Here is a 25,969-nt window from a genome sequence, read left to right on the forward strand (position 1 = left end):
ACTAGTTTGATTTATATAATTCTTGTAATACTTTATTATTATTACATCTTTTAGTTTCACCAATATTTTCAAGAGTCAACCATTTAATATTGGTTAATCATAAAAAAATCTTATTTACACAAATCAGCCTATTGATAAATCATTATCTATTATGTACCTAGTGATAGCACCTACCACTCAATAGTGATTACATTAGCTAACCAAATATTTACAGTAAAATATAACTGAAAGCTTGTGAGCTTGGAAATGACTACTTTGTGTTCATAGTTCATACATTACTTCGCTTGCTGATGATGTAGCATTTGGTGCCTATTTGCTACAAACAAACAGCAAAACTGTTATTTTAGTAATTGTACAATAAAACTGCATAGTTTATCCAGTAGTGAAACTGTAGCTACAGATCATGAGGTTTGGGTTGTTCTCTTTGACACTCTCTTGGGAATTTGATGGTATGGTATCACATTCAAAATTAGAAGATGAGAAATCACTTGGAAATAAAACAATACTATAGTATAATAGGTATACTTTATTCATAATTAATATTAACAATTAGATCAAACAGGACATCCTATCTACATTGACACAGCAGTTCCGGGGAAGTATTCACCAAATCTCAATCTTCAAGTCGCTACATACAAAGCTAAACAATATTATGCCACATTATGATATGATACACTCGGTAACTTCCCAGGGACACAGATTGTAGTGATGCGACACTCCTTACCGTCACTCGCTATTACGGACGGTAGACATATTGAGAATATATATGTGGATAGTTTTTCTAATAAAAGAGTCTGTTTGTAAATGATAAATTAAATTTTTTTTTTTATTCTTTACGAGTTAGTCCTTGACTACAATCTCACCTGATGGTAAGTGATGATGCAGTCTAAGATGGAAGCGGGCTAACTTAGGAGGAGGATGAAAATCCACACCCCTTTCGGTTTCTACACGGCATCGTACCGGAACGCTAAATCGCTTGGCGGTACGTCTTTGCCGGTAGGGTGGTAACTAGCCACGGCCGAAGCCTCCCACCAGCCAGACCTGGACAAATTAAGAAAATCTCAATCTGCCAGCCGGGGATCGAACCCAGGACCTCCGTTTTGTAAATCCACCAAACCATCACGTTTCGGTTAGATGATACAACGATGACGTTGTATCATCTAACCATGTTTCATAATAAAATACATAATTTTATTATGAAACATGGTTAGATGATACAACGTCAGAGTATGCCCGACTAGATTCAAACCCATTTGGGGCCCTCAGTCATGAGCTGGTTCTTGCTATGCGGCGCGATACAAACGTAAATTAAATTCTAAAATAAAATATATAAGTAAATGTAAACCCTAATAAATATAAAACGAGCTCTTCGCTACACCATCCGTGTCCGTGGTAGGTTACTGTCTCACTACATTCTCGTATAGTCAATCTATTGCAAAAGTCTGTTATGCTTTGCATGTAGTGGTAAGATAACAGATCAAGTGTTGTTCAATATGTATACTATTGTATACTTTGTATGTTTGTGTTCACCTTACCACTAAATCCTAAGCTAAATTCATTGGACTTTCCAAAATAGATTGGCTATAACATACTTAATTAAGTTAATATCTAAAACTTAATAAAGCTGCCTAGAATTTAATTAAACTATCAAAACCAACAATATTCTAATAAAAAAATAAACAATACAATATTATTTACAATTTAAAAATACAAACTCTACAAGAAATTGTAACATGACACTAAATCCATAGTACCTATCAAAAGTTACAGTCACAGGTATTTCAAAGTAATGCAACCTTCGATGTATGAAAGACCAAACTGCCGCTAAATCCTCGTCTGCGTAGTGCAATGGTGCGGGAATATGACGGTGGGAAGCTGTAGTACCAAGGTACCTTTATACGAGGATACCTAATAGAGTAATTGTTGCTCGGCAAGAAAGAGTGTGTATTAATATGTAAATAGATTAATCTTGAGCAAGTAGTGGTGCAGACAGCAAGTCTATTGCAATTTTAGTATGTAAATCTAAATTTTTGGTAATATTGTTTTTCATTGTATTCCATATATCAATTCTCTCTTTTGTACGTCTTATTTTTACAAGGGGATCATGACGGAAATTTAATTAGGTAGTGTACGAAATATGAATGTATTTCCTAGTTAAATAATTCTTCTCTTCCTCAATATGTTGTAACAGTATAATGCTACTTTGAACAGCCTTGGTGTCTATAGGTAGGTATTGCTGTATGTAGTCGAGACATCATTAATGTCTCATATTGCCTGGAATGGAGTGCTTTCGATTGCCCTAGTAATAATACAATTGATAACCGCCTTTTGCCACCTCTCTAGCTCCCCTCTGACGTCATACCCCGCACCCCTGTACCGCGGGGGTGAAGATCCAGCTATAAATTTTGCTTATAATCTGTGATCACAAAAAATATTACAACGATAATAAACAACGACAACAATTATCATGTAATATCAAAAGTTACAAAACAAAAACAGGTAGGTACACAATTTTATTACAAAAGCTATATACATATTCAGTCACCAGGTAAAATACTACCAATTTAATCACAAGAGTTCAAAGTGGACTTATAATTATTACTGGGAGAAACAAATAAACAATCAAAAACCTTTTACGCTTCATTTTTATAACTCTTCAATATATTCTATAGACTTTTTCATTTAATTTAATACTATGAATAATTTATTTTGCTCCACGAAAAAACGACAACTCCAAGAGTCAGCGTTAACCAGACTTTTTTTCCGACTACATGCGCTTATAGAAAATCTGGGTAAGGGAGAGGCCAATACAAATAGCAATGATATGCCGCACGGTGCCGTACTAGACCGTCACCAAGCCATGCTGAAAATTAGTAAGATTGTTTTAAATATGATTAAAAATAAAATTTGAAAGTTCCCCATATTTCCCCTGTATTTTTTATTCAAGGTCAAAGGTTAAAAAAATGAGTTTTTTCACGATTTTCAGCAAAACGGTAAGTTTAATCATAAATATACCTATGGTAAAACCGTGTGGCCTCTCCCTAACGTCGCCTGGATTTAAATTGAAATACTTAGGGGTTACGATGAGTTTAGCTCCCGTCAGCAGTTATATTAAAGTAACACATAAATGCCCCCTAGGAACGATATCATCGAGGTTGCTATGATTGTCTGGCTTTATAACGTAAAAAATACACACAGTAATTCTTCTTCAGGTTGTTTTTGATTGCGGTTATTAAAAGCTACTGATATTATTAAATTTTTCTATACCCATATTAATATTAAGTATTTAGGTACACTTTCTCATAGTTTAAAATAAAGATCACATTTTAAAGATACTACAAATCTAACGTGCTCTTAATGGCCAAAAGTGAGCAGATTTTTTAGAAATACTCTACATCGAATAAAAATATTGATAAAATTCAATATCAGACTTCCTATCTATTAAGCAGACGTAATACTTGATCACAATAATTATTATTTCAATATTCATTAAGTAGAAAACAGCCTCGTTTATGGCAACTTATATATATTTTTATGATTAAAAAGTATGCATACTTTTTTTTGTTACTAAAAACATGGCATCCTGTAAATTTACTTAAAGTAACTAAGCACAAAGCCAACAAATGCAAGACATGTACAACACACAAAAATAAGTTAAGTCAGTTAGTTACGAATATTATATTAACAGAATAAGTAGAATTCAATGACGTAAAAGTTTTCAAGACGTTGATAAACGGCAGTCAATATGGAGGGTAAGCATGAAAAATGCCTCATTTTGAAAAAAAAATGAAAGGGTCGAGTTGTAATGGTAAATGACAGATTCAAAAGGCTCTAGCGTTAGCTCAGGGTTATGGTATAAATCCATTTTGTTGATAGATCAAAATGTTTTTCTTTTTTTTCGTTATATAAGCTGGCGCATAACTGCAATCACGTCATGTAGTAAGCGATGATGCAGCTTATGGTGGAACGCGCTTGCTTAGATATTCTAAGCCTATAGACCTAAATATACCCAAATTGTAGGAGGTTGGGAAAACTAGCTGGCAGTACGTTCTATATTCAAGTATTTTCATTATCCAATCTGAATGTGTGTAAAACAACAAACACAGTAGGTGCTACGTATAATACGTCGGCTATTTACGTAGTTCAATATATTTTGTGTACATGACCTTTTTCAGTTATGTTACAATTAAGTTTTGTCTAAGTTTCCTGCTACAGTGACGTCACTAACTAAATGCATTCTACCCTCCATAAAGATCTACAGTCTATACATTCCGACAGACAGAGATGTCGCAAAAGTCCGGTTTCTTTTCATCCACATGCCACAGGCATGTAATAAAGTTCGTGATTGTAATAAAATGCACAATTAGACTAGGTAGAGTGAAAAACGTTTGTAGAAAAATTCCCAAGAGATATGTGTCTAGCGTTTCCAAAAATGCAATAAGAAAATACAGGTCGATTCAAATGCTAACGGAGGTAACAGAGTATACACTTTAGTTATAAATATGTAAGTTCACACGCCTCTGTCTAAACAAATTTTACATAAACAGTACAAAATGTGGCATCATACATCATAAAATGTTCACTTTTAACATTAAATACAAAACTAAATTCTCAGTCAGGACTCGGAAACTAATAATACTATAATAACAGTCGCGAACAATTTGTGACTCGATTAATCCCAATACATTATACTTGTAATATGTAATGTTAACATAATTATATTGATGCTCATTTGATTATTTTCGAATTTTCAGCACATTGCTTTTTTAAATTAGCAAGCTAGGCTTGCTGTAACTTGGCGGATTTCATGTAATTAAAACTACCTACTAAACTTATTTAATGTTGATCTATTGAAATTAAAACTAGTAAATGTTGTTTTCATACCACTCAGTGAAGCAATAGTGAAGAAAGATCTAATGTCAAATTGATTTTACAAATTTTTACAAAATTTTGTGAAGCAACCAAGTTGTACATTCGAATTAGCACCATTATGTAGAGAATTTTTTTTTGTTGAACAACCATAATTCAGTCGAGTCCAAGTATATCATAATACTATTCTCATATACTAGGACGTCGTATTACATAAATCAATCTAATACATAGACAACAAACATTTACCTATAACAAAGTCGAGAACAATAAATTCGAAATATACAAACAGAAAGTGTTCACCTAATATGTTTATCAATAAATCTAGCCCAGATTTTGGTTTTCGGTCATTGACAGTGATAAGTGAGATTAATTACAATAAACCGTTATTGTAATTTCACTTAGCTAGATTGTAAAGAAACCGCTATTCTATAACGTTGAGGTTTCTAACTCGACTTTGTGTACTTTAAGTTCGTATTTATCGCTCTCTTTATCTAGTAAGACAGAGAGATACATACAAATTCAAAACTCACACTGCCGAGTTACAAAAACATCGTTACAGAATAGCGATCTGTAATATCTGCAAAATGAAATCAATTATTTTTCTGTCAAGAGTACAGTACTACTTTACTAGATAAATGTTATAATTGTTTCTCTACTGGATTTCAGTCAAGGTGCACTCATTAAGAGACCCTAACGAGAATACCATACATAAGGTAATTCTTTTTAAGGATTTTGTAAATGGAATCTACTCAATGGGCCAGTAATAGAAAAGTATGAAGCGATTTTGATGTGGAGTTAACTAGTGCATTTACAGTGCAAAGAGATAGAAAAAAAAGCAGCACAACATGAACTACTTCAAGGATCTTATTCATTACTATTGGCAAACACCATAAATTATTCCTCTTCCGCGCAGCACAGGGTTGATGGGGGTTAATGTTGCCGCTCGCACCCCTGTACCGTGCAGACTAAGACACAGGATTGCCTGCAGAGTGTTTGTGTAGACAGATAAACACAACACAACACATGACACAAGATAAAAGAGAAACCGTTCAACACATTCTATCGCTCTGTACTGCTTTACGTCGCTATCTATTTCTCCATTTTCGTGGATTAGGGTTATATAGGTGTCTCTCTCTTATATTCAGCGTTATATCGTTATATGTTTTTTTCTCTATCGTGCACTTAAACGTGAACTGAGAGTGTATTTTTACTACACAGAAATGCACTCCTAGTTACATACATTTGATGATTATTGAATCGCCGTCTAAGAGTTAGCGTTCACCTGACGAACGCAAAGCGGCGTTTGTTACTGACATTACTGACAATGCTAACGTTGAAATAAGTCGAAAATTAATTAACAACTATGATTTCTTCGGCAATTATTTATCGTGTTAATTAAATTTTCAGTATATTTATATGTCAGCAATTTTTGAATTACGGCACTAATGTGTACATTGATAAATGCCGCTATGCGGCACCCAATCAGGTGATTGCACCTGGCCGCGGTACGGAGTGAACAAACCGCCCGTGACGTCACGCCGCGCCGCTCAGAAGTGCGTGGTGATGGGCGGCGGCGGGTCGACGAGGCGCTCGTAGAACAGCATGTAGGCGGCGCAGCGCAGCACCTCCTGCAGCGACACCTCGTGCACCAGCGTGTCCGACGTGTACCACCATCTGCGGGGAGGCTCTGGTCACTAACGGCCGGCGCAGGCTAGCAGTCAGATACACTAGCTTTGACACTTCGACGAAGTCCAGAAGATAACCTCTTTTTTTATAATTACGTGTGATGTCACGCAAAGAAAATAAAATCTTTTTAACAAAAAAAGTATTCAAAATTGGTTAAGAAATGATGAAGTTCTGAGGTAATAAACGTTAAAAAACGTTATATATATAATACGCGTCGAATAGAGAACCTTCTTAAGTCGGTTAATTACACAAAATAGACAAAAAGTAGATGGTTTATGATTGCAGTGTAGTGAGATATCAATGACGTCTCGCGACGAATTGAAGTGAGCCGAGTAGTGCAGCTAGGAACTTCGTGTTCGATTTTCGGATCGTTTTTAGTCCTTAGACGCAAAAATCGTCAACGATCGGAAGTTGAGCGAGCGAGCGAAACGAAGTTTGTGCCTACACTATCGTATTCAATCAATGGTGTTCTTATCGGCGACACCAGGTCGGCTGGTGACACGTACCGTTTGCTCTCGAAGCCGTTCCCGCGGCGGTAGGTGGCGAAGTGGCCGGACTTGGGCCCGCCCACGTGCACCACCACGGCCAGCAGGCGGAACAGCGCGCGCTCGTCGCCCGCCGCGCCCGCCGCCGCGTTCAGCACCGACAGGCTGCCGCGCAGCCGCCCCTCGCCCATCAGCGACACCAAGTCCGGCTGGACAACACACTTTGCTTCAAATGTGAGACTAACTCAGCCAAAAGAAACGTTTAAAACGACTTTATCTAGAGTTCATTTCTTAGACTTTAAAAATAGAACAAAAAAAGATCGATTTACACAAAACATCTACAACTGCAGCTTTTCTTGATGAATACTGTTTACCAATAAAGTAATTAGAAATGAAGGTAGAAAATGCATATCATTTCATAACTTATTTATTTTAAATTATGTATTGCTTGTTTATAAAATGTTATATAAAATATATTAATCATATCTAACAGTTCTAAGCTTATTTATCAAATTTATTTTCATTAATTTAAAAACAAGTTAATTATAAATATTATTAGGTATGAAATGATTAGTGATTTATACCCTCATTTTTAATTAGTTTGTTGGTAAACAGAACATCAAGAAAGGCTGTAGACTGCCCTGTTCACCCGCTTGCCCCCAACAATTGCACGCACCTGCGGGCGCTGCTGCGCGGCGTAGGGCGCCATGCACAGCGTCTCGGGGAAGGCCACGTGCTCGCCGCGCTTGCTGGGCCCGCCGCCGCGCCACTCCACGCGCGCCACCTGCAGCACCAGGCACCGCGGCAACTGCCACACACCGTTCATTTGAGTTTACCGATTGTGAAACTGTTTGGGATGGAGATGATAGGTGTGAAGCTGCAACAGCAAATTGCATCCTCCGATTTTGTTACATTCGTTTGTTTAGATTGACATCTAGTATTAGTGCTAATTTTAAACACATAAATTTAATATGTTCAGGTTATACCGAATATTGCGTTTTCCGTTTTCACAACATTTGCAAGATTATATTACCACGCAGACAGCAGGCGATCAGTCCGCGCTGGCTGTTGTCTGGGTCACATAGTTTACAAGTAAATGCAGCACACTTAATCTGTGAGGACTCTCAAAGACTAAGACATGTAAGGTGTGGTGAATCGTGCTTGTTACTGGCAAACTGTTTGAAGGACTGAACATGTCACCGACAACTCTCACATTTTTGTCGTTCAAAAATTCCCTACAGGGACTTTTTAAAAAGTGGGTCCAAAATGTGTTCCTCTAGATGCACCGCTGACCTTGCCGAAGTTGACGGTGCGGATGTGCTTGGTGTAGGCGCGCTCGCTGGCGTCCTCCGGGCAGCACTTGCTGCAGCGCACGCCCTTCACCATCTCCGGCGCCGTGAACGCGCGCAGCAGCCCTGCGCACACACACGTAATACATGGCTAACCTACTCATGGGAACGGGAAAATTAAAAATATCAATATTCATGTCGCGACAATACACCTAAATAAGCGTCGATTTTTGTTTAATAAAACAGTATATAGAAGTTCAGCTGTAGTGGGAGGACGCTGATGCACTGTATCATAGGTATGCAGGTCTTGCATTGTTTCATTTTTGGTTAAAAAGTATCTCCTCTGTTATTATAGTGTTGATTGTTTATACGCACCAGACAAGCTGAAGCTGCCCGTCAGCCCCGTGCTGGCGTTAGCCATCGACAGCGTTATGCTATCGAACTTGTCGTAGCGGATCGGACTCTGAAATGGACATGGTATCTTTAAAAAAATTGAAACCGGTATGAACAGCTAGATGACAGTTCTAGAATCAACTAGATGTTTTTATACAAATTATGCACATGTTAAACCACCTTTTTTATTTCACCTATATTTATGTACACTTGTGTAGAACATTTACCCACGTTTTATTTCAGTAGTAGCATCAGTATTCATTGGTACACAAAACAGTATAGTATTTGTGTGCTACGTAGGTATCAATGAGCACATACAGCTGAGCAGTGTATGACACATATTATCTCAGCTCTATGGTGAATGTTATTCATGTTAATTAAAAAACTCACGTAACATCAGGATATGCCAAACTAGTTTCGAACCCATACGGGTCTCTTAGTCATGAGCTAGTTCATGGAACGCGACGCGAGTCAAACTATCTCTTTTCTCTTTTTTTAATGAAATGTACATTTCAAGAAATTAAACATCACGTGTCTCAAGCGGTCAAGGAAATACATGATGACGAAACCTGCATACCTGAGACTTTTCTTAATTTTCTACTTTTGTGAAGACTGCCAATCCTCATTGGGCCAGTGTGGTGGGCTGTTGGCCTAACCCCTCTCATTCTGAGAGGAGAATCGTTCTCTGCAGTGAGCCGAATATGGGTTGATAATGATGATGATGGTGATGATGATGTTAGAAAGTAAACAGAAATTGCACGTGTTTGCACACACATTTGCACTATAATGTGACCTGCATAGCATTCTACCTTAGTGGAGCAGACGGTGCAGTGTGTCCGCGACGCGAGCGTGCCACGGGTGGGCGGGTAGGCGGGCGCGCGCGCCGGCGCCGCCGCCCAGCGCCGCCCCACCGAGCTCAGGTGGCAGAAGGAGCGCGACACGCCCTTGGTGAGGCGCATGGGCTCTGGAGGCGGATCATCTGAACAATAATTACCTAATCTTCATATGTTATTTCATCCAAATTGGTTTTAGGTGTAGCACCAAGCTTTTTTTAAGTCCACTCTTGTACAAATGGTTTGAAACTGCTATAAGGTCAATCTTTCGTTAATGGGCGATGCTACAACTACATGTCGGTCAACTTCTTTTATCTCTGTGATTATATCAACATTTTTGACCCTGAGCGATGTGCATCTTTAACATCTAAAAAATTTTAACAGAATTGACCACACCATAATTTTTCATCATGTTACAATATCAGGACCATAAACATCGTTCACAATTTCAGCCGCTTGGCTGCCTTTTGAATTTGACACAATCACAATGACACAAAGACACAATCACAATGAGCATAAATATGAAATCATTGATGGATCCTTTACGAGTTATCATTATCGTCAACATATCATTACAGCAATCTATCATAAAAAAATAGATTACTTTTTCCCCTACCTCATTCATAATATATTATTTTTTAAAAACACTGTTCTATTTCTAAATCCTATATAAATGATTTAAATAGAGGAATCTACCAGGGTCAGCCAGATCTGGTTCGCCGGGCGGGGCCGCAGAGGCAGGACGAGCGGGCCGCGCGGGCTCGTCGCGCAGGGACAGCGGCGCGGCGGGCGGCGAGGCGGGCGACGCCAGCGCCGACCATGCGCGCGCGCCGCCCAGTCCCAGGGCGTCCGACAGGCAGCCCGGCTGGAACAGTTGAAGCATTAATTAAACACTATTTGTTTATTTCAAGTCAAACTTAAAGTCAATAGGAATATTTGCTACTGTTTGTTAAAGATTTTTGTAAAAAAAAGTAATGATAATAAATAAGGGCAGAAACTTAAAATGAAAGCTGTGATCCAAATGCGCCTTGATCTGAGTAGAGCCCACAGCAAATTCAGCGGTGGCTTAATTACTTCCATATTCGTAAACATAACACAGGCTATGCTTAATTTGGGGTTAGATGCTGTATTGTGTAAATTTATTAATTCTGTATGTGAATCGTCGAGCGAATACAGTTTTTGGAAGATTGACCTTCACTATTCTTTTTTCAAATAGCTTTTTCACGTTTGAGGATTGTAGTTTGACCTCTTAATCCCCTTCTGATGTCAACCCATCTCTAACACATTCATTTATTTATTCTATTTTATGAAAATTAAAGATAATAATAATAGAAGAACTAAGATAAGAAGCTAATGTTGCTTAAATATCATTTGCTTTGTCGTATCAGCGAATGATGATGATCATGATCATCAGAGAGTGGGGAATTGTCTATTTTCTTGAATATCTTGAAAACTATTTATTTCAAAATTACAAAAAAAATATATTTATGATCCTCTTACCGAGCTCGTTTGTTTGATGTATCACATGATGCAATTATAAAAAGTTTTTTTTTAAATTGTCCCCCAGAAGTGACCTCCATATTCAAAAATTTCAGAGTTTCAAAATTTTCTGGAAATCTTTAAGTAACAAGCTAATTTCTGTATTTTTTTCCAGTTTTTAGATACAGTAGTTTTGGAGAAAAAGGGCATGGTCAATTGTTAAAATCACTTGACAGGTATTTTTTTTGAAATTTTTGAAATTCTCTTATCAAGACCTTTCATTTGATGTATCACATGATGAAGTTAGTAAAAGTTTTTTTTTTCAACTTTCCATCTTACCCCTCATAAGTGTCCCCCATATTCAAATTTTAACTATTCACAATACATCCCTGTATTTGGGTCATAAGAATTGATATGTGTACCAAATTTGATTGGTCCAGTACATTAGGAGAAAACAGACAGACCTTAAAATGTGCACAAGGGGGATTATAAGGGTTCCATTTTTGTACTATGTACGTTCAGAACCCTAAAAATATAAAAAAACATCCAACCTTTTTAACCATGGCAGCAGTCTCCTCCTCAATGCAGGACAGCAGCACATGGAGCAGCTCGTGGGCATCCTGCTGGTCGGCCGGCACTACCCAGCCTGCTGCTCGGAGGGACTGCAGCACACCCAGAGGGCACACTGGAGTGCCTCTCGCTGACTCGTGTGTGCCATTCACAACTAGAAATTGTTGGACTCTCATAAGTTATTTACTTTTATTAAATGAAGTATTTAGAGCACCTACAATATAAAATGCACAGTTTTAAAGAAAAAACACACATTAAAAAAAAATTTACAACTGTGAATTCTAATTATTCGTAGTAACTTTTTCTCATTAATTTTCTGTAATGTGCTAGGCCCCAAATCACTCCCCAACAATGTTTAAAAAATACATAATAATATACATCACATTTTCCAAACAAAATGAACTCTTAAACTTTTCTGTAATTTTCATGGTTGTCATGCTATTTGTAGCACAGAAAAATTAAACTAATTCAAGGTTGTCAAAATGAGTAGTCATTCAAGTTAATAACAGAAAAGTTAGGAATCTTGAAGGTCACTTAGAGATAATATATCTGTCTGTCATAGAGATAAGAGATCTCTTGTAAGCTCTTGTTGAACAGGTTGAGGGGGAAGTTAGAACCGGGTTAAAAACTTTGTTGGTTTTCCATTAAGCAAGTTAATTAATTCAAGTCCAACATAGATTTTACATTTAGATAAGTAAGTAATGAAACCATAAATCAATTAAGGGTTATGTTATTTACAAACCTTCGATAACAGTGTACAGTGTCGTAATCATACTGTTATGGGCATCTGCTTTTGCGTATTTCTTCAACCACTCGATAAATGTAGGGCACGCCGCCAGCGCTTGTAGTAACGTATTGAGGAAGCACGTCCTGCCCAAGTTCTGGAGGCCTGCGATCTGCCCGCGCCGCTTGCGGACCCTCGGGGCTCCGCCGGGCCCCCATAACACAAAAGCCCCGACGACCACAGCCGCGGTTAGCCCAGCGGCCACTAAAATCCTGTCACCGCCATCCATTGCACCGAGTTTTGTTCAGGATGCCTCACGCATTTCCTCAATTTCACCATTGAATTATTTTACAGATTTAAAAAGAATTAATCATGGTAAAGAAATTTCTTTGGCGATTTTTATATTAAATGAAAAAAAATTAAGCAGTCTCCGAGTCCGGTTTGACATTTGCCAATTGACATTTGAAGCTTGAAGTAATTAGTTTACGATTAATATTACGCACAATACCACCTATTACTTTATACCACTATATTCATGTAGCACTATACAGGTAATCCGAAATGCCTTTAAAAATACCGATGTATAATTATGATACTACATTAGTTTTACGTTTGTTATACTTTATTAGGTCAGTGACTTAAACTATTATTAAGTAATAATTCCTCTCCAATGTTGAATTCGATTACGTACAACTTAACGTATTTATCTTTGACAGTTTTACAGCCATGAGCTGTCAAATCAAAACAGATGTGTCACTGTCAAGCAGTCAAGTGTCACATCAAAAATATTATTGTGATTTGTGATTGTAAATTTGTAATGTGTGGATCGTCTTTAATGCACTGCAAGTTGTAAATAAATGTTAATATAATAATTTATAGCACAATTAGATAATTATTGTATTATCAATCTTGCTTGTTGGAAGTTGGAATTTGCTACCACTCGACGTTACAATGAACAGACGCGGAAACAATGCAACCCGAATATAAATAATCGTTTAAAAGAGTAATAAATAAAAATTGAATAAAATGATACCGTCCAACACTATCTGCGTGTCCCAGGAAGGACCTGCAAATGCTTTGGCTTTGAATAAGGACTGCTCACAAGTTGTGATCGCCGGCAGAAATGGTAGGTAATAAATAGAAGTATTATTTATTTTACATTCAAATTGTTATTTTAATTATATTGCTTACTAAAATTATATAAAACATTTTTTGGCAGTATTCAAAGTGTTCTCGATCGGTGATGATGAATTCTCGGAGGTTTGCAACTTGCGAGTGGGAAAAAATTTGAATTTAAACTTTTCGTCGATTGATGTTGCTTGGAGTACCATTGAAGGTAAGGATTTATTTCACTTTCAAATACTTGATCGTGAATTTTGTTTTATAAAATATTATTTAATAAATACTGACTGAACTTGACTGGAACCAAGACATTATTAGGTGTTTGTAAAGTTGATTGAACATAAAAGTCAGTCAATCTAATTTGGTCTCTGGAATTTGAGTATAAACTTCATACATCCAAAATAGTAAAGGTAAGTCTGTCTGATTAATTTTTTTATTTAGAAAGTCATTATATTTACTTTTCAAAATTAAAAATTTATTTCTTTAATAAATATTCAATTGTTATAGAAAACACACTAGCTACAGCAGCCACCAATGGGGCAGTGGTGGTGTGGAACCTCGGCCGCTCGGGACGCTCCAAGCAGGAGCATGTGTTCTCCGATCACAAGAGAACTGTTAATAAGGTAACCAATAACAATTGTTTTGAAATTTTTGCAGTGAAAACCTCTATTGAATTGAGAATTAAAAATATCTTTAATATGTATATTTTGTTTGACTAGGTCAGTTTCCACTTGACTGAGCCAGCGCTGCTCATCTCTGGGTCTCAGGATGGGATGATGAAATGCTTTGATCTTCGTATGAAAGAAGTTGCAAGAACTTTTATCAGGTGATGTCAGTTTTGAAGATTAGGTTTATTTTGATGTACTTTAAAATATTACTGGGAGTTTACTCCCTTTAAAGCAAGTAGAGTGGTCTATAATGACAGACACTTTTATACTTTGTATAAAAAAAATAAAAAAAAAATCTATAAAATAAAGCATAGTAAGTTGTGGGTAGGCCGATAAAAATGTAACAGTTCAGTTTAACTAGCTACAAAACTAAAACACTGTCTCATGAATTAAGTGTTTTATTTATGCATTCACAGACATTAGTGTTAGTGTAAGACTACTGGATGTGCTGACTTTGGGATGTATAGCACCAGTTCATGGCCAGTCTGGGCCTGTTCGCGTGCTAATGCAGTAATGTGTGTGTCCAGCAACACGGAGTCGATCCGCGACGTGCAGTTCAGCCCGCACCAGGCGCACGTGTTCGCAGCCGTGTCGGAGAATGGCACTGTTCAGCTGTGGGACGCGCGGCGCCACGAGCGCGCACTGCACCAGTTCACGGCGCACTCGGGGCCTGTGTTCGCCTGCGACTGGCACCCCGACGTGCCCTGGCTGGCCACGGCTTCCAGGGATAAGACTATTAAGGTACTGTACTGTAGCAATAAGATTCTTTGTAATATATGAGCCTGTATGAGAAGGTTTTATTTACAGTAATAATAATTGACAAAACTAATACATAGCCCATTTGATGTTAAGTGGAAAATTATGATGATAACAGAACAACATCTGTTTACCTGTATATAATGAGAGTTGTTGTTCTGTGCTGCTCAGCCAGTCAACCTGATCTTCAAGTGCATTTAATTCCACCAATGTGTGTTATGTCAGAAATATGTGTGGAACTATTTTCCAGACAAGCATATTCACCAAATATTTTATTACTAATAGTTTGCCTCATTATAATCATTGAGCTGCTAGAGGCTTCCACATCAGCTTAGCGACTTGTTGAGCTATATCAGAAACTGGTACTTCTGTGGATCTCCTGATTCAATCATACAAAGATTCCGCCATGCATAGCTCATTCCATTAGACTTCTTATGAGGCCCATAGTTGGGAACTCAGTCTTATATTTATAGTCCATCATAATTATGCATATGCTCATATGTAACTCTTAATCAGAAGGTAATCATTTGGTATAAAAGGATACCTAGTAGGTAAACTTAAAAATATTTTGTGGTCAATTAAATTGGATTGGTACCTAATCTTTTCAATGTTGATATTCAGTATCATTGACCTTGCTCTTATGATATGAAAGCAACAACAGCTAGCAACCAAACGACAATAATACAATAATTACCTAATCATCACCTTCCGTGACAGATAATGACTTGTTTTGCACAGATGCATAAATTATAATCAATAACTTAAAACTATTATAGCTACCTGTATAAAAATTTTAATATAACTAGATATGTTTAATAGGATCTAACAAAAAAAAACATTATTTTTGCAACAATTTCCATTACATTTCGGAGCTCATTCAGTTAAGAATCATAAGGTCTAGATTTGGCTGGCTATCTATTGTAAGAAGGGGGGCCTGGAGCCTGTAGTGGGCCGTTAAATTAGGCCGATAATGAAAAAAAAAATTACCAAAAGGTAAATAAACAAAGATTAAAATGATTCTTGTTGTTTGATGAGCTATATTGGTAACATTAATTGTAGATAGGTAAGCAATAAAGTTAGCTAACTTAATGTACTTATCGGTCGTTTGATAATATTTTATTATTACTGTACTATTAAACGATATTCCTCCCACACTGCAACGCATGCCGCACACAAAGTAGCAACGGCACGTGTAGGTCACATCAATAGATTGCGTTCTATTGCGGGCGCTAAGTGGGTCGGCAGATAACGTCGCCGGCGGCACACGTGCAGAGGGAATGCGTTTATAGCTTCGCTCTGCAGCGCGCTCAGGACAAAAATATCGAAATAATATGGTTATGGGTATAGTTTCGACATTATTTTGACCATGTGTGGCTGGCCATACCATCCCAGGGATACATGACCGTTTGTTGCTTTATCTTCCTGATTGCAGTGGCATTTGCAACTAGGGTAGACAATTTTCCTACAAATGATACCTAATGGCAAATTATGAATACCAATAATGATTTTTTAATGAGTCCTAGAGTAGGTACCAGTAGCGAAGGCTGAAATTTTGTAATAGGTAATCCTCTCACGTGTTTTTAGTCATGCGTTTGTTATAAAGATTATAGAAATACTAGACCACGTGACCTGTCTATAACGAATATCATTCCCATACATTTTTAACTATCAAGCGTTTGCTATTGTAGAAAGAGAAATCGACGTCCCACAATGGCTACAGGCCCAGGACTTAAACCTAGAACCTCGTAATCCGAAGACAGGCGAACCACAGGACCAATGATGCAGCAAAAATGAATTACTTACAAGGATTCATCTATTCGTATCTGTTCCAGGTGTGGGACATCCACGCGAGACCCAACTTAGAGCACACCATTTACACGATAGCGTCCGTCGGCCACGTGAAGTGGCGCCCGCAGAAGAGGTAATGGCTGTACTGATGGTCGACACAGTTTCAGTAGTTGTACGGGCAATCTGCGGATATTGTGGCAGATATACATGTTAACATGGCATATGCATAAGAACACAAAAGCATTTATTTTTAGCACAAATTCATTTAAACACTCTATATTACTGTTAGGTTTCATTTTCACTCTACACTTTGAAACTGTTCTCTAGAGAAAGTGCGTTGATTTCTGTTAAAGTCCTTTGGTTTTAAACACATTGTAACCTAGTACCCTAATAACACCAGAATACAAAGTTAATCTTACATTGCACCGGTTATGCTTCAATGTAAGATTAACTTTAACTAATGTAAGAGTAATTACAGTTATACCTAGGTACATATTTAAAAATACATAATATTAAGTTATAAGTTTGTTAATATTTCCAAGCTCCCATTAATCCCAACGCACTGAGGTGCGTTTAGAAAATTCCGACTTCACACCATTGCAATAATCTAAAACATTATGCTAAAGTATCATGCACTGTATTTAAATATGTGCGTGTGTGTAATTGGCAGGTTCCAGGTGGCGTCGTGCGCGCTGGTGCTGGACTGCGCCGTGCACGTGTGGGACGTGCGGCGGCCGCACGTGCCGCTCGCCACCTTCGCCGAGCACCGCGACGTCACCACCGCCATCGCGTGGCAGGCGTCGCCGCACACCTTCCTGTCCACCAGCCGGGTGAGCGCCTCTGCGGGCGGCGACCTGCGCACACGTGTGCGACTCGTACTGAACAATTAGCACGTCGTAAAGATAATATTTACGATCGGAACTGTGTCGCAACAATGTTGCATCTAATGGAGAAACTTCTACACGAGTCAGACTGTTTGTATCAATATAGTGTGGAGCTGTGATTCTGTTGTTGTTGGTTCGATGTGTCAGAATGTACCGAGCGCCGAGTTAGTTTTGTCGTGCTTACAATTGCTTCACGCAACTGTTGAATTCGAGAGCTCAATTCTATAAATCAAAAGTTTTCTACAGTACTGGTAGATATTATAACACTTGCGATATTAGAGCAGTAACAGATGCTTTGCTCGGGTTTTGAAGCCAGTGTTGAATGTCAGGACTGCAGCCTGTACCGGCACAAGTTCAACGAGGCGGCGCACCCGGTGCTGTGGGCCAACCCGCAGAGCGTGTGCGTGTCGGCGCGCGGCGAGCTGGCGCACGCCGTGCCCGAGTGCCCGCTGCCGCCGCACACGCCGCAGCCCGCCGAGCGGCACGTGCCGGGCCTGGGGTGAGTGTTGCTGGTGCGCCCGATCGCACCCGGCGCTGTGGGCCAACCCGCAGAGCGTGTGCGTGTCGGCGCGCGGCGAGCTGGCGCACGCCGTGCCCGAGTGCCCGCTGCCGCCGCACACGCCGCAGCCCGCCGAGCGGCACGTGCCGGGCCTGGGGTGAGTGTTGCTGGTGCGCCCGATCGCACCCGGCGCTGTGGGCCAACCCGCAGAGCGTGTGCGTGTCGGCGCGCGGCGAGCTGGCGCACGCCGTGCCCGAGTGCCCGCTGCCGCCGCACACGCCGCAGCCCGCCGAGCGGCACGTGCCGGGCCTGGGGTGAGTGTTGCTGGTGCGCCTGATCGAACTCGCGTTGTTTTACCCCTGTTCCTAATATAGTAGCAACACGAACAACAACAATTAAAAAAAACTTACACTTTTGAAATCGGTTGAAAAACAATATATCGCGTGAAGTAGATACCGAGAATATGCGAGATTACTTTTAGAAGGCAAGAATGCACATGTACCTAAATGAAGCTTTGGATCCAGATTGTCTAATAAATAAACCGCAGTAGCCCTGTTGATATGTGTATAAATAGTAGCGAAGGTATCGCGCACGTTATTGTTGTAGTAAAAAAGTACAATGCAATTGCATGTGGTTCGTGTAACATTTTTTTGAATTCTGATTCCAAAGTTAAATATTTTGGATAAAAATTAACAGCAAATACATTAAACGATTGCACTGAACGAAGATTACTCGTCCTGAGCCCGCGTGTTGCCCGCAGCCGCAAGCAGCCCACGGCGGGGTCACTGAGCGCGGCGGCGCAGGCGGCGCTGGAGCAGGCGTTCTCGGGCGGCGCGGCGTCGGCGCTGGCGCGGCACACGCCCGCCTCGCCCGCCGGCGCCGTGCTGGCGTGCGCGAGGCTGTACCGCATCCGGGGGCAGCCGCCGCACGTGCTCGCCGAGCACAACGCCAAGGTCGCGCGCGACCAGCAGCGGTACATGGTGAGACTAGCTGATAGCCGCTACTTCGTCTGCGGCTATTTGTGTTCTTTTTATTATCCCGCAGGACCAGAAAATGAAAACTAGAAAAATGTATGGGAATGACATTTTCTACCGACAGGTCACGTGATGAAGATCTGTCATTCCCATTTATTTTTTTAGTTTTCGAAGCGTTTGCGTGGTACATTATCTCGTTCCGACGCTCTAAAATTTTTATTTCCTGGTAACTCAGTTAACTACCAGAATCAAGAATTTTCGTAAATAAAAAAGTCGATCTCTCATCGAGATGAAGCTACTCACGAAAAAATTTACTTGTTAGTAATCAGGTGTACAAAATGTTCTAGAGATCCCTGACTACTCCTTTTTAATCGACGAAAAATCATTCGAATTCAGTTATAAATCATTTAAAGCAGGTAGTCTTTATTTACAAATACTTTCCATTTGTTTAGTTCGACTATTTATTAGAGCCTCTACCACCGGTTCTGCTGAGTGGAGCCGACTAGAAACACAACATTGTCTTGTTTAAAATGATCGATCTCTACAATTTTAATGAATACAATATGGAACTTAAGCTAACTTACCCTAATAACTATACAAATCATGCCCACGTGGAATGGTGACAAGAATACTGGCTGCATTTCCGCGCTGGACAACCAGGCTGATCCTTTGCGCAAAAAATGAGCTAGCCCTTCTGTCACTAATTTTAATTAATTAAATTTCGAAGCTATTTTTTTCGAATTCCATTAATTGGCTGGAGTGGACACGGAACACGCAGTAGTAATAGTAGTAGCAGTAGTAGTAGTAGTAGTAGCAGTAGCAGTAGTAGTAGTATGTAGCATGAGCTGTCGCAGGTGAGCCACGTGTGGGAGGTGGTCCGCAGCGTGTACAGCGCCCGCGCCGTGCGCAGCGCGCCCGCGCCGCCGCCGCCGCGCGCACCGCCGCCCCGCGCCGACCCCGCGCCGCCGCTGCCGCCTTACAGGTGAGTGCTCGTGAGCATCGACTTTCTAACCAAAGCTCTTTGATGCTCGACGCTCATTAAATTATCGGTATCGACTAAGAAAAGTATTCTTAGGCGTCCTTACTCGCAAGCGCACACAATCAGAAAGTATGCCTTGCCATGCCGCAGCGTACTTAAGTCTGCAGTGAGTCAAATGGTCAATATGGCGGATGCCTCTGTCGAAGTATATATATATATATATTTGATTTGTCACCTAAAATCTTCAGCCGTGCCGATGGCGATTATTATTCGCATTATGGAGAGCTTAAAATATTTCTACCAAACTTCAAAATGTAGGACTTTGATACAAACTTTTTCCTTTTATTACACTCTGAACTACCCTGGTTTTAATTACGTGACGAAAAGTATCCAAGGTCTTGTCTATCTGTAGAAATTTTTGTTTAAGTCTTATAGACGTATCAGTCGTTCATGTCATATTCACCTTAAATTAAAAACAATTGTATGTGGTCAGCGCCGTGGAGGAGGAGCCGATGGAGGAGGTGGAGGAGTGGGAGAACCGCTTCCACAAGAACAGCGGCGTGCTGGGGCTGCCCACGCACAGCATATACATCCCGCCCGCCAAGTTCGCCAAGCGCGACGACGGTGAGTGACCATCATACATACAAATACGAACCTGGGGATTCACTTGATTTCGTGTGTGTGTATTTAATGTATGTCTCGTTTTTTTAAGCTCATTTCAACATCTTCATTCGGCCTCGGCCACTTAGCATGTCGAGACCAAACTAAAAATCCTGAAATAAGAAAAGTACCAAACACCATGCAGTATCAGATCGATCTATGGTGATTGGTGTGGCAGACTAAAGCAAGAAGTATTTATATGTGCACACTCACAGTGTGCTCGTCTGTTCCACGAGAATCAAACGTACATAATCTTGTACATAAATACATACGCTCCTATGGGATTCTTATGATTTTCGAGTGTTTACCTCCATTTTAACTTTAGTTTTAAGTTAATTGTGAAAAAAGATAATGAAGATATATGAGTAGTATCCGAGACTCACTACAATGTATGCAGTGGTTTTCTCATCATTTCCCCGTTACTAGCTTGTGGTACATGCAGTCCTGGATTAGCCCATAAGCTATTTAAGCAATTACTTAGGGCATCTCGTCGGGGACACCAGAGACGATTGAGAAAAGAAAACGATCACACGGAAGTTAATTGACTTATACGGATAGGGGGGCCACAGGGTAAAGTTGCTTAGGGCATCACGTTACCTTAATTCGGCACTGGGTGTATGTACTGTCGGTCGTCGGCAGACAAGGGCGGCTGGGTGTCGGCCGCGTCGGCGCACTACGTGGACGTGGAGGCGGCGGACTGGACGCTGCCCGACGAGGCCTTCCCGCTGCGCGCGCCGCCCGCGCCGCTGGCGCCGCTCGCCGCGCCGCACGCGCTCGCGCTCGACCACGAGCTGGAGGGGGCCGGTGAGCAACTACCTAAAGCTGCCGCTCATACAGTCCGGGACTATGACTATTGCTGCATACTTGACTTTATTGATTACTATCAAGATTGATTACTGTCTAATTTTCCGTAAGTAGGTGACAGTGTCCATAGTAGCGAGAATTTCCCTTCTATCTTAGTATGACGCACTACCTTTTTTATTTATCTACGTAAACTTTCGAATATGATAGTTAATAGGGGTACTATTATAGTGTGGCTGTTAAATTTTATAACTATTAGTCAAACAACAGTAAAAAAACAGCTAGTTATAGTTATAAATAACGGACGAGTAAGAGTTGAAAATCGCTTTGAAGAAATTCTCAATTCTTACTCGTACTCTTACGTACGTACTCTTACTTACGAAAATTTGCAATTGTTTTTAACGATTGGGAATTTAATGCGTGCCAGGGTTTAATGATCCGCCTAGGCGTGCAATTAGTTAGCCAGTTCAACTCGATGAATAAGCTGCGACATAATATGTTACACAAGCAATCAGTAGAACAAGTCTGATTAGTTTGTGTAGTATAAGTATAATTTGGACGTCGTGTCTGTGCAGACGCGTCGGCAGCGCGCACCGCCGCGCCGCAGGCGGGCGCGTCGTCCCCGGGCGGCTCGTCGGGCTCGGGCTCCGGCTCGCACCCGCTGTCGCCCACGCTGAGGCGCTCCGGCAGCCAGCACTGCAGCAGCTCGGTGAGTGGCTCCCGCCTGCACCGGTGACGAGCTGCCCTTCGTATGCTAAAGTATGTGCCGCGATCGCAGGTGGAAGGAGAAAGCGCGGAAGCCATGGAGGCGGGCGAGGGCGGCGCGCTGTGCGTGCGCGAGGGCGCGGCGCGCGGCGCGCGGGCGGCGCTGGACGCGGCGCCGCTGCTGGCCGCCGCGCTGCGCAGCCACGCCGACCTGGGCGACGTGCAGACGGCCGCCGTGGTGTTCCTCGTGCTGCAGGACCACCGGTAACCTGCGGCCTGCTCTCATTTTGTGAAACCGATGAAAGACAGATGACAATCGAATTACAAGTAGTGGACAAGTTGCGAGACGAAATATCTTAGCATTCCATAGATTCACCGTGCGAGTGCCGGCTCCATCGTGTGACAGAGAGAAAAACGCCGAGCAGATCCCCGAACTTGTGACCGATGAGCGTAGGGTTAAGGACGTCCTTGACAGTCGACGAAAGAAGTAGTATATGATATGCTTGGTATCCAACAATATTCTCTACTACCTGGAGGGCCACCTACTGTCTAAGGGTGGTGTTGGGATTATCGTCCACAAGTCCATCGTGTTCCGCATTAAAGCAGCTCGTCTCCATATCCCCTATCTCATATAAGAAAGCTGTAAACCGACTGATGATGATAAGTACCGATGATTGTGTCAGGAGCGACCTGTTCCCCTACATCGACGAGAGTCTGCAGGAGCAGTGGCTGTTGGGCTACATCGAGCTGCTGCAGCGACACAAGCTGTGGAACGTGGCCACTGAGGTCAGCTTATTTTATTTACCCTTTTTATATGCTCGTCCATTATAGGTAATATGTTATGATAGAATAGTATTGAAATATCATGGATTCTACTCGGAGAAAACCACAACCCCGTTGTGTCGAATTGTGATAGTGAGAAAATTAAGTACGCTTTCATGTTGTTGTCCAAGATGTCTTCATGTTATATACTTTCTTGTTTTTATCAAAGCGCTGCTTTAAATATGTACTTTTGTCGTTGTCAAAGCGCCTCTTCATACATATTCTGAGGTGAGATATATGGCAAAAGTAAGTAAACACGCAGTGTGGTGGCAGGTGATTCGCTGCGCGTGGCTCAGCAGCGTGTGGACGCTGTCGCAGCAGTCCACCACGGTGACGGCGTGCTGCGGACGCTGCGGCCGCCGCACGCGCCCGCGCGCCGCCTGCGACGCCTGCAGCCCGCGCGCGCCGCCCGACCTCTGCGCCGTCTGCCACCAGGTGAGAGGACACGTGCCTTTTCAAGACAAACACATTGTTCGAATGTTCAAATGCAAGCGTGTGTCAAGCGCGCACCGTCAAAATTTCCGTTTGTTCCCCGTGGTCCCTGCGCCGTAGTCCGTATGTAAGTTATTTTGGTTTTAATACAAAATTACTAAATCGATTTTCAATAAAATAAAACCAATGGACCAATGTTTTACAAACAAAAAAAAATTAAATCAATTAATAAATGACAAAGTTATGAGGCAACAAACATTAAAAATAAAAGAAATTAAAAAAAATCAACATACAATTTAAAAAAATATCATAATAATTAAAAGTAAATAAAAAAAAACATACGCGTAGAATTGAGAACCACCTTTTTTGAAGTCGTTTAATAATTTAATGTATATCAATACAATAAAAATACGTTAAAAATATTCTTCGGGAATATTTCGGGAATGTTAAAAAAAAATCGAGTTTAACATTAATAGCAACATATTTTTAATTTAGCAGTATTATATGTCTCGCACGGACTACGGGGAATAAAAGAAAATTTCGAATGCGCTTTGTGAGACTGTCATCTGCGCCCTTAAAGATACTTGAACCGCAATTTTGTTGTGCGTTTAATGGAGTGCTTTCTTGTATCGACGTCCATTTCCTGACTGAGGCTGCGGTATGGACGCCTAGCTCACCAGCTCGCGCTGTCCGCAGGCGGTGCGCGGGCTGTACGCGTGGTGCCAGGGCTGCGCGCACGGCGGGCACCTGCACCACATGCGCGCGTGGGCCGAGCGCCACCACCTGTGCCCCGCGGGCTGCGGACACGCGTGCCAGCTCGGCTGATGACGTCACGCGCACCTCACGACTGGATCACTCGACTCCACCCGACTCCGCTGACACCCGCCCCAGGGGGCGTTGAGAAATGACAGATGACATTCGTTAAAAAGTTACAATTTCACGCAGATGACAGAATTCGATGGCTATATTATTGAGTTGAATTTAACCCTTATCTGTAGTGGTGAAAAAAAATCACACTTGCATAATCAATACTCACCTTTGAAGTAGAGAGTGAAGCATGTCCATTCTTCTCGAAATACTTTGGCGTATTTTTCGAAGATACCTAGAAATGGAGGCCATGAGGTTTTTACACACGTGGTTAAAAAATTCAACATGGGTCAAGTTGACCCACGACTATAGTTAAGGGTTAAATAGGGTCAAGATATGTGTTATCATTAATATCTAGTCTTTCGGACGGTTCTACGCTCTATAATTTATTCTAGAAATGTACATTACAAAATATATAGAGCTAATAGTTTCTGACACTTTGTGATCAGCGAGAGTGGTGTTCGCTTGTATGTATATGTATATGTATATAGACTTCTATGAATGTAAGTGTAACTTTAATATTATACTAATTTATGACTGAAAAACTATATTGTCGAATCACAACCAATATTTATTGTAAATAAAACAATTTGTATACAATTATTTACAGGTTTTTTATTTTTAACGCTTAAAAATAATAATTCATTTTAATAATAATGGATCAGTAATAATAATTAATATTATAATACTGGTGCAAATATTCTATTATGTTTAAAACATAGGTTACAAATAATCAGAGGTATAAAAATCAGCATATCAGCCGATGGTCCTCCACTGCTGACTAGGCCACTTGTAAGGCCTTCTAATTTGAATACAATATCGATTGCATTTATTATTACAGAAAGATAACCTTATAGATAATAAAATCATATAAAATATTGATATGAATACAATAAAAAACTTACTGTAATAGCTACAAATCATGCCCACGTGGAATAGTGGCAAGAGTATTGGCTACATTTTGTACATTACGTTGAGCATTAGGGCAGGGATGAAACAGGCAAGAATGGGTTCCACAATAATATGAAGACAGCGATTGCTTTTATAAATTAGATCTTACGAAGTGCACTCCCTGTACTAAGACTTCGTGATATACTAGGTGTTACCTCAAACATTATGTACTATTAGGAGGCGTTGATTAATTCATCACCCTAAACCCGTCAGCCTGCAATGGAGCAGTATGGGGCCAAGCTACATATCTCCTATATGGCCTGACTAAGCTTGACCCTGTGGGCCGTTAAAATATGTAACATTTTATGTTTCTTGTTTTTTCTAAATTAATATTGAGCATCTCCTTATGCTACAAAGTAATTGTACGACAGCCGCCTATTTGAGTCGTCGTGCGCAGGACAGGGGTGCGGGGTAGCCTATTAGAAAACTTTATTACTTTCGTCTTAAATTAATGATTTTTTTGAGAATATTTGCCATATCTTTGAAATACGACCAATATTTCCGCTCCCCTCCGATTAGTCGGAAAATACTTTTTTAGGACACTACAATAGTCCAGCGGGCGGGGCCAAACTGCGATGAGTCCAACCCCTTTACCACTGAGCTATTGAAGCTCATTTGAATTTACTTATACCTTTATTAATTCATTTAATTTAAGTATAATTATGTAGAAAAGACAAGCTCTATAACGCCTTCTTTACTTGTGTTTTGAAAATAAAGTACCTATTCTAAT

General features: G+C 40.5%; 2 protein-coding genes across 2 annotated transcripts; one reads left to right on the forward strand and one right to left on the reverse strand.

Moving 5' to 3' along the window:
- Window positions 1-508: 508 nt before the first annotated feature.
- On the reverse strand, window positions 509-12,807 carry LOC112053889 (ubiquitin carboxyl-terminal hydrolase 30 homolog). The gene is made up of 9 exons (XM_052885374.1): window positions 12,350-12,807; window positions 11,589-11,761; window positions 10,255-10,423; window positions 9,535-9,704; window positions 8,708-8,795; window positions 8,337-8,458; window positions 7,720-7,851; window positions 7,065-7,252; window positions 509-6,546 (listed from the first exon to the last, which is right to left on the reverse strand). Exons 1-9 carry the CDS (start codon window positions 12,618-12,620, stop codon window positions 6,420-6,422), a joined length of 1,440 nt encoding a protein of 479 aa, XP_052741334.1. The 5' UTR covers window positions 12,621-12,807; the 3' UTR covers window positions 509-6,419.
- A 271-nt stretch (window positions 12,808-13,078) lies between these two features.
- On the forward strand, window positions 13,079-24,891 carry LOC112046474 (GATOR complex protein WDR24). Its single transcript, XM_024083098.2, is given in 18 exon segments — window positions 13,079-13,457; window positions 13,551-13,667; window positions 13,961-14,076; window positions 14,173-14,279; window positions 14,649-14,862; window positions 16,710-16,798; window positions 17,336-17,495; window positions 17,879-18,048; window positions 18,809-19,028; window positions 19,877-20,004; window positions 20,495-20,625; window positions 21,301-21,465; window positions 22,038-22,171; window positions 22,241-22,431; window positions 22,851-22,953; window positions 23,263-23,371; window positions 23,374-23,424; window positions 24,118-24,891. Coding segments are annotated over 18 exon segments (2,517 nt in total). The 5' UTR covers window positions 13,079-13,357; the 3' UTR covers window positions 24,330-24,891.
- The last annotated feature ends 1,078 nt before the right edge of the window (window positions 24,892-25,969 follow it).

The sequence above is a fragment of the Bicyclus anynana genome, chromosome 14 (assembly GCF_947172395.1).
Source record: "Bicyclus anynana chromosome 14, ilBicAnyn1.1, whole genome shotgun sequence".
NCBI lineage: Eukaryota > Metazoa > Arthropoda > Insecta > Lepidoptera > Nymphalidae > Bicyclus > Bicyclus anynana.

Coding starts and splice junctions, on each gene's coding strand:
- LOC112053889 (XM_052885374.1), bottom strand. CDS start 12,620: ATGGATGGCGGTGACAGGATTTTAGTGGCCGCTGGGCTAACCGCGGCT. Junction 8,459..8,707: donor GGGCAGCTTCAGCTTGTCTG/GTGCGTATAAAC, acceptor GTGTGTGCGCAG/GGCTGCTGCGCGCGTTCACG. Junction 6,547..7,064: donor AACGGCTTCGAGAGCAAACG/GTACGTGTCACC, acceptor GCCTCCCCGCAG/ATGGTGGTACACGTCGGACA.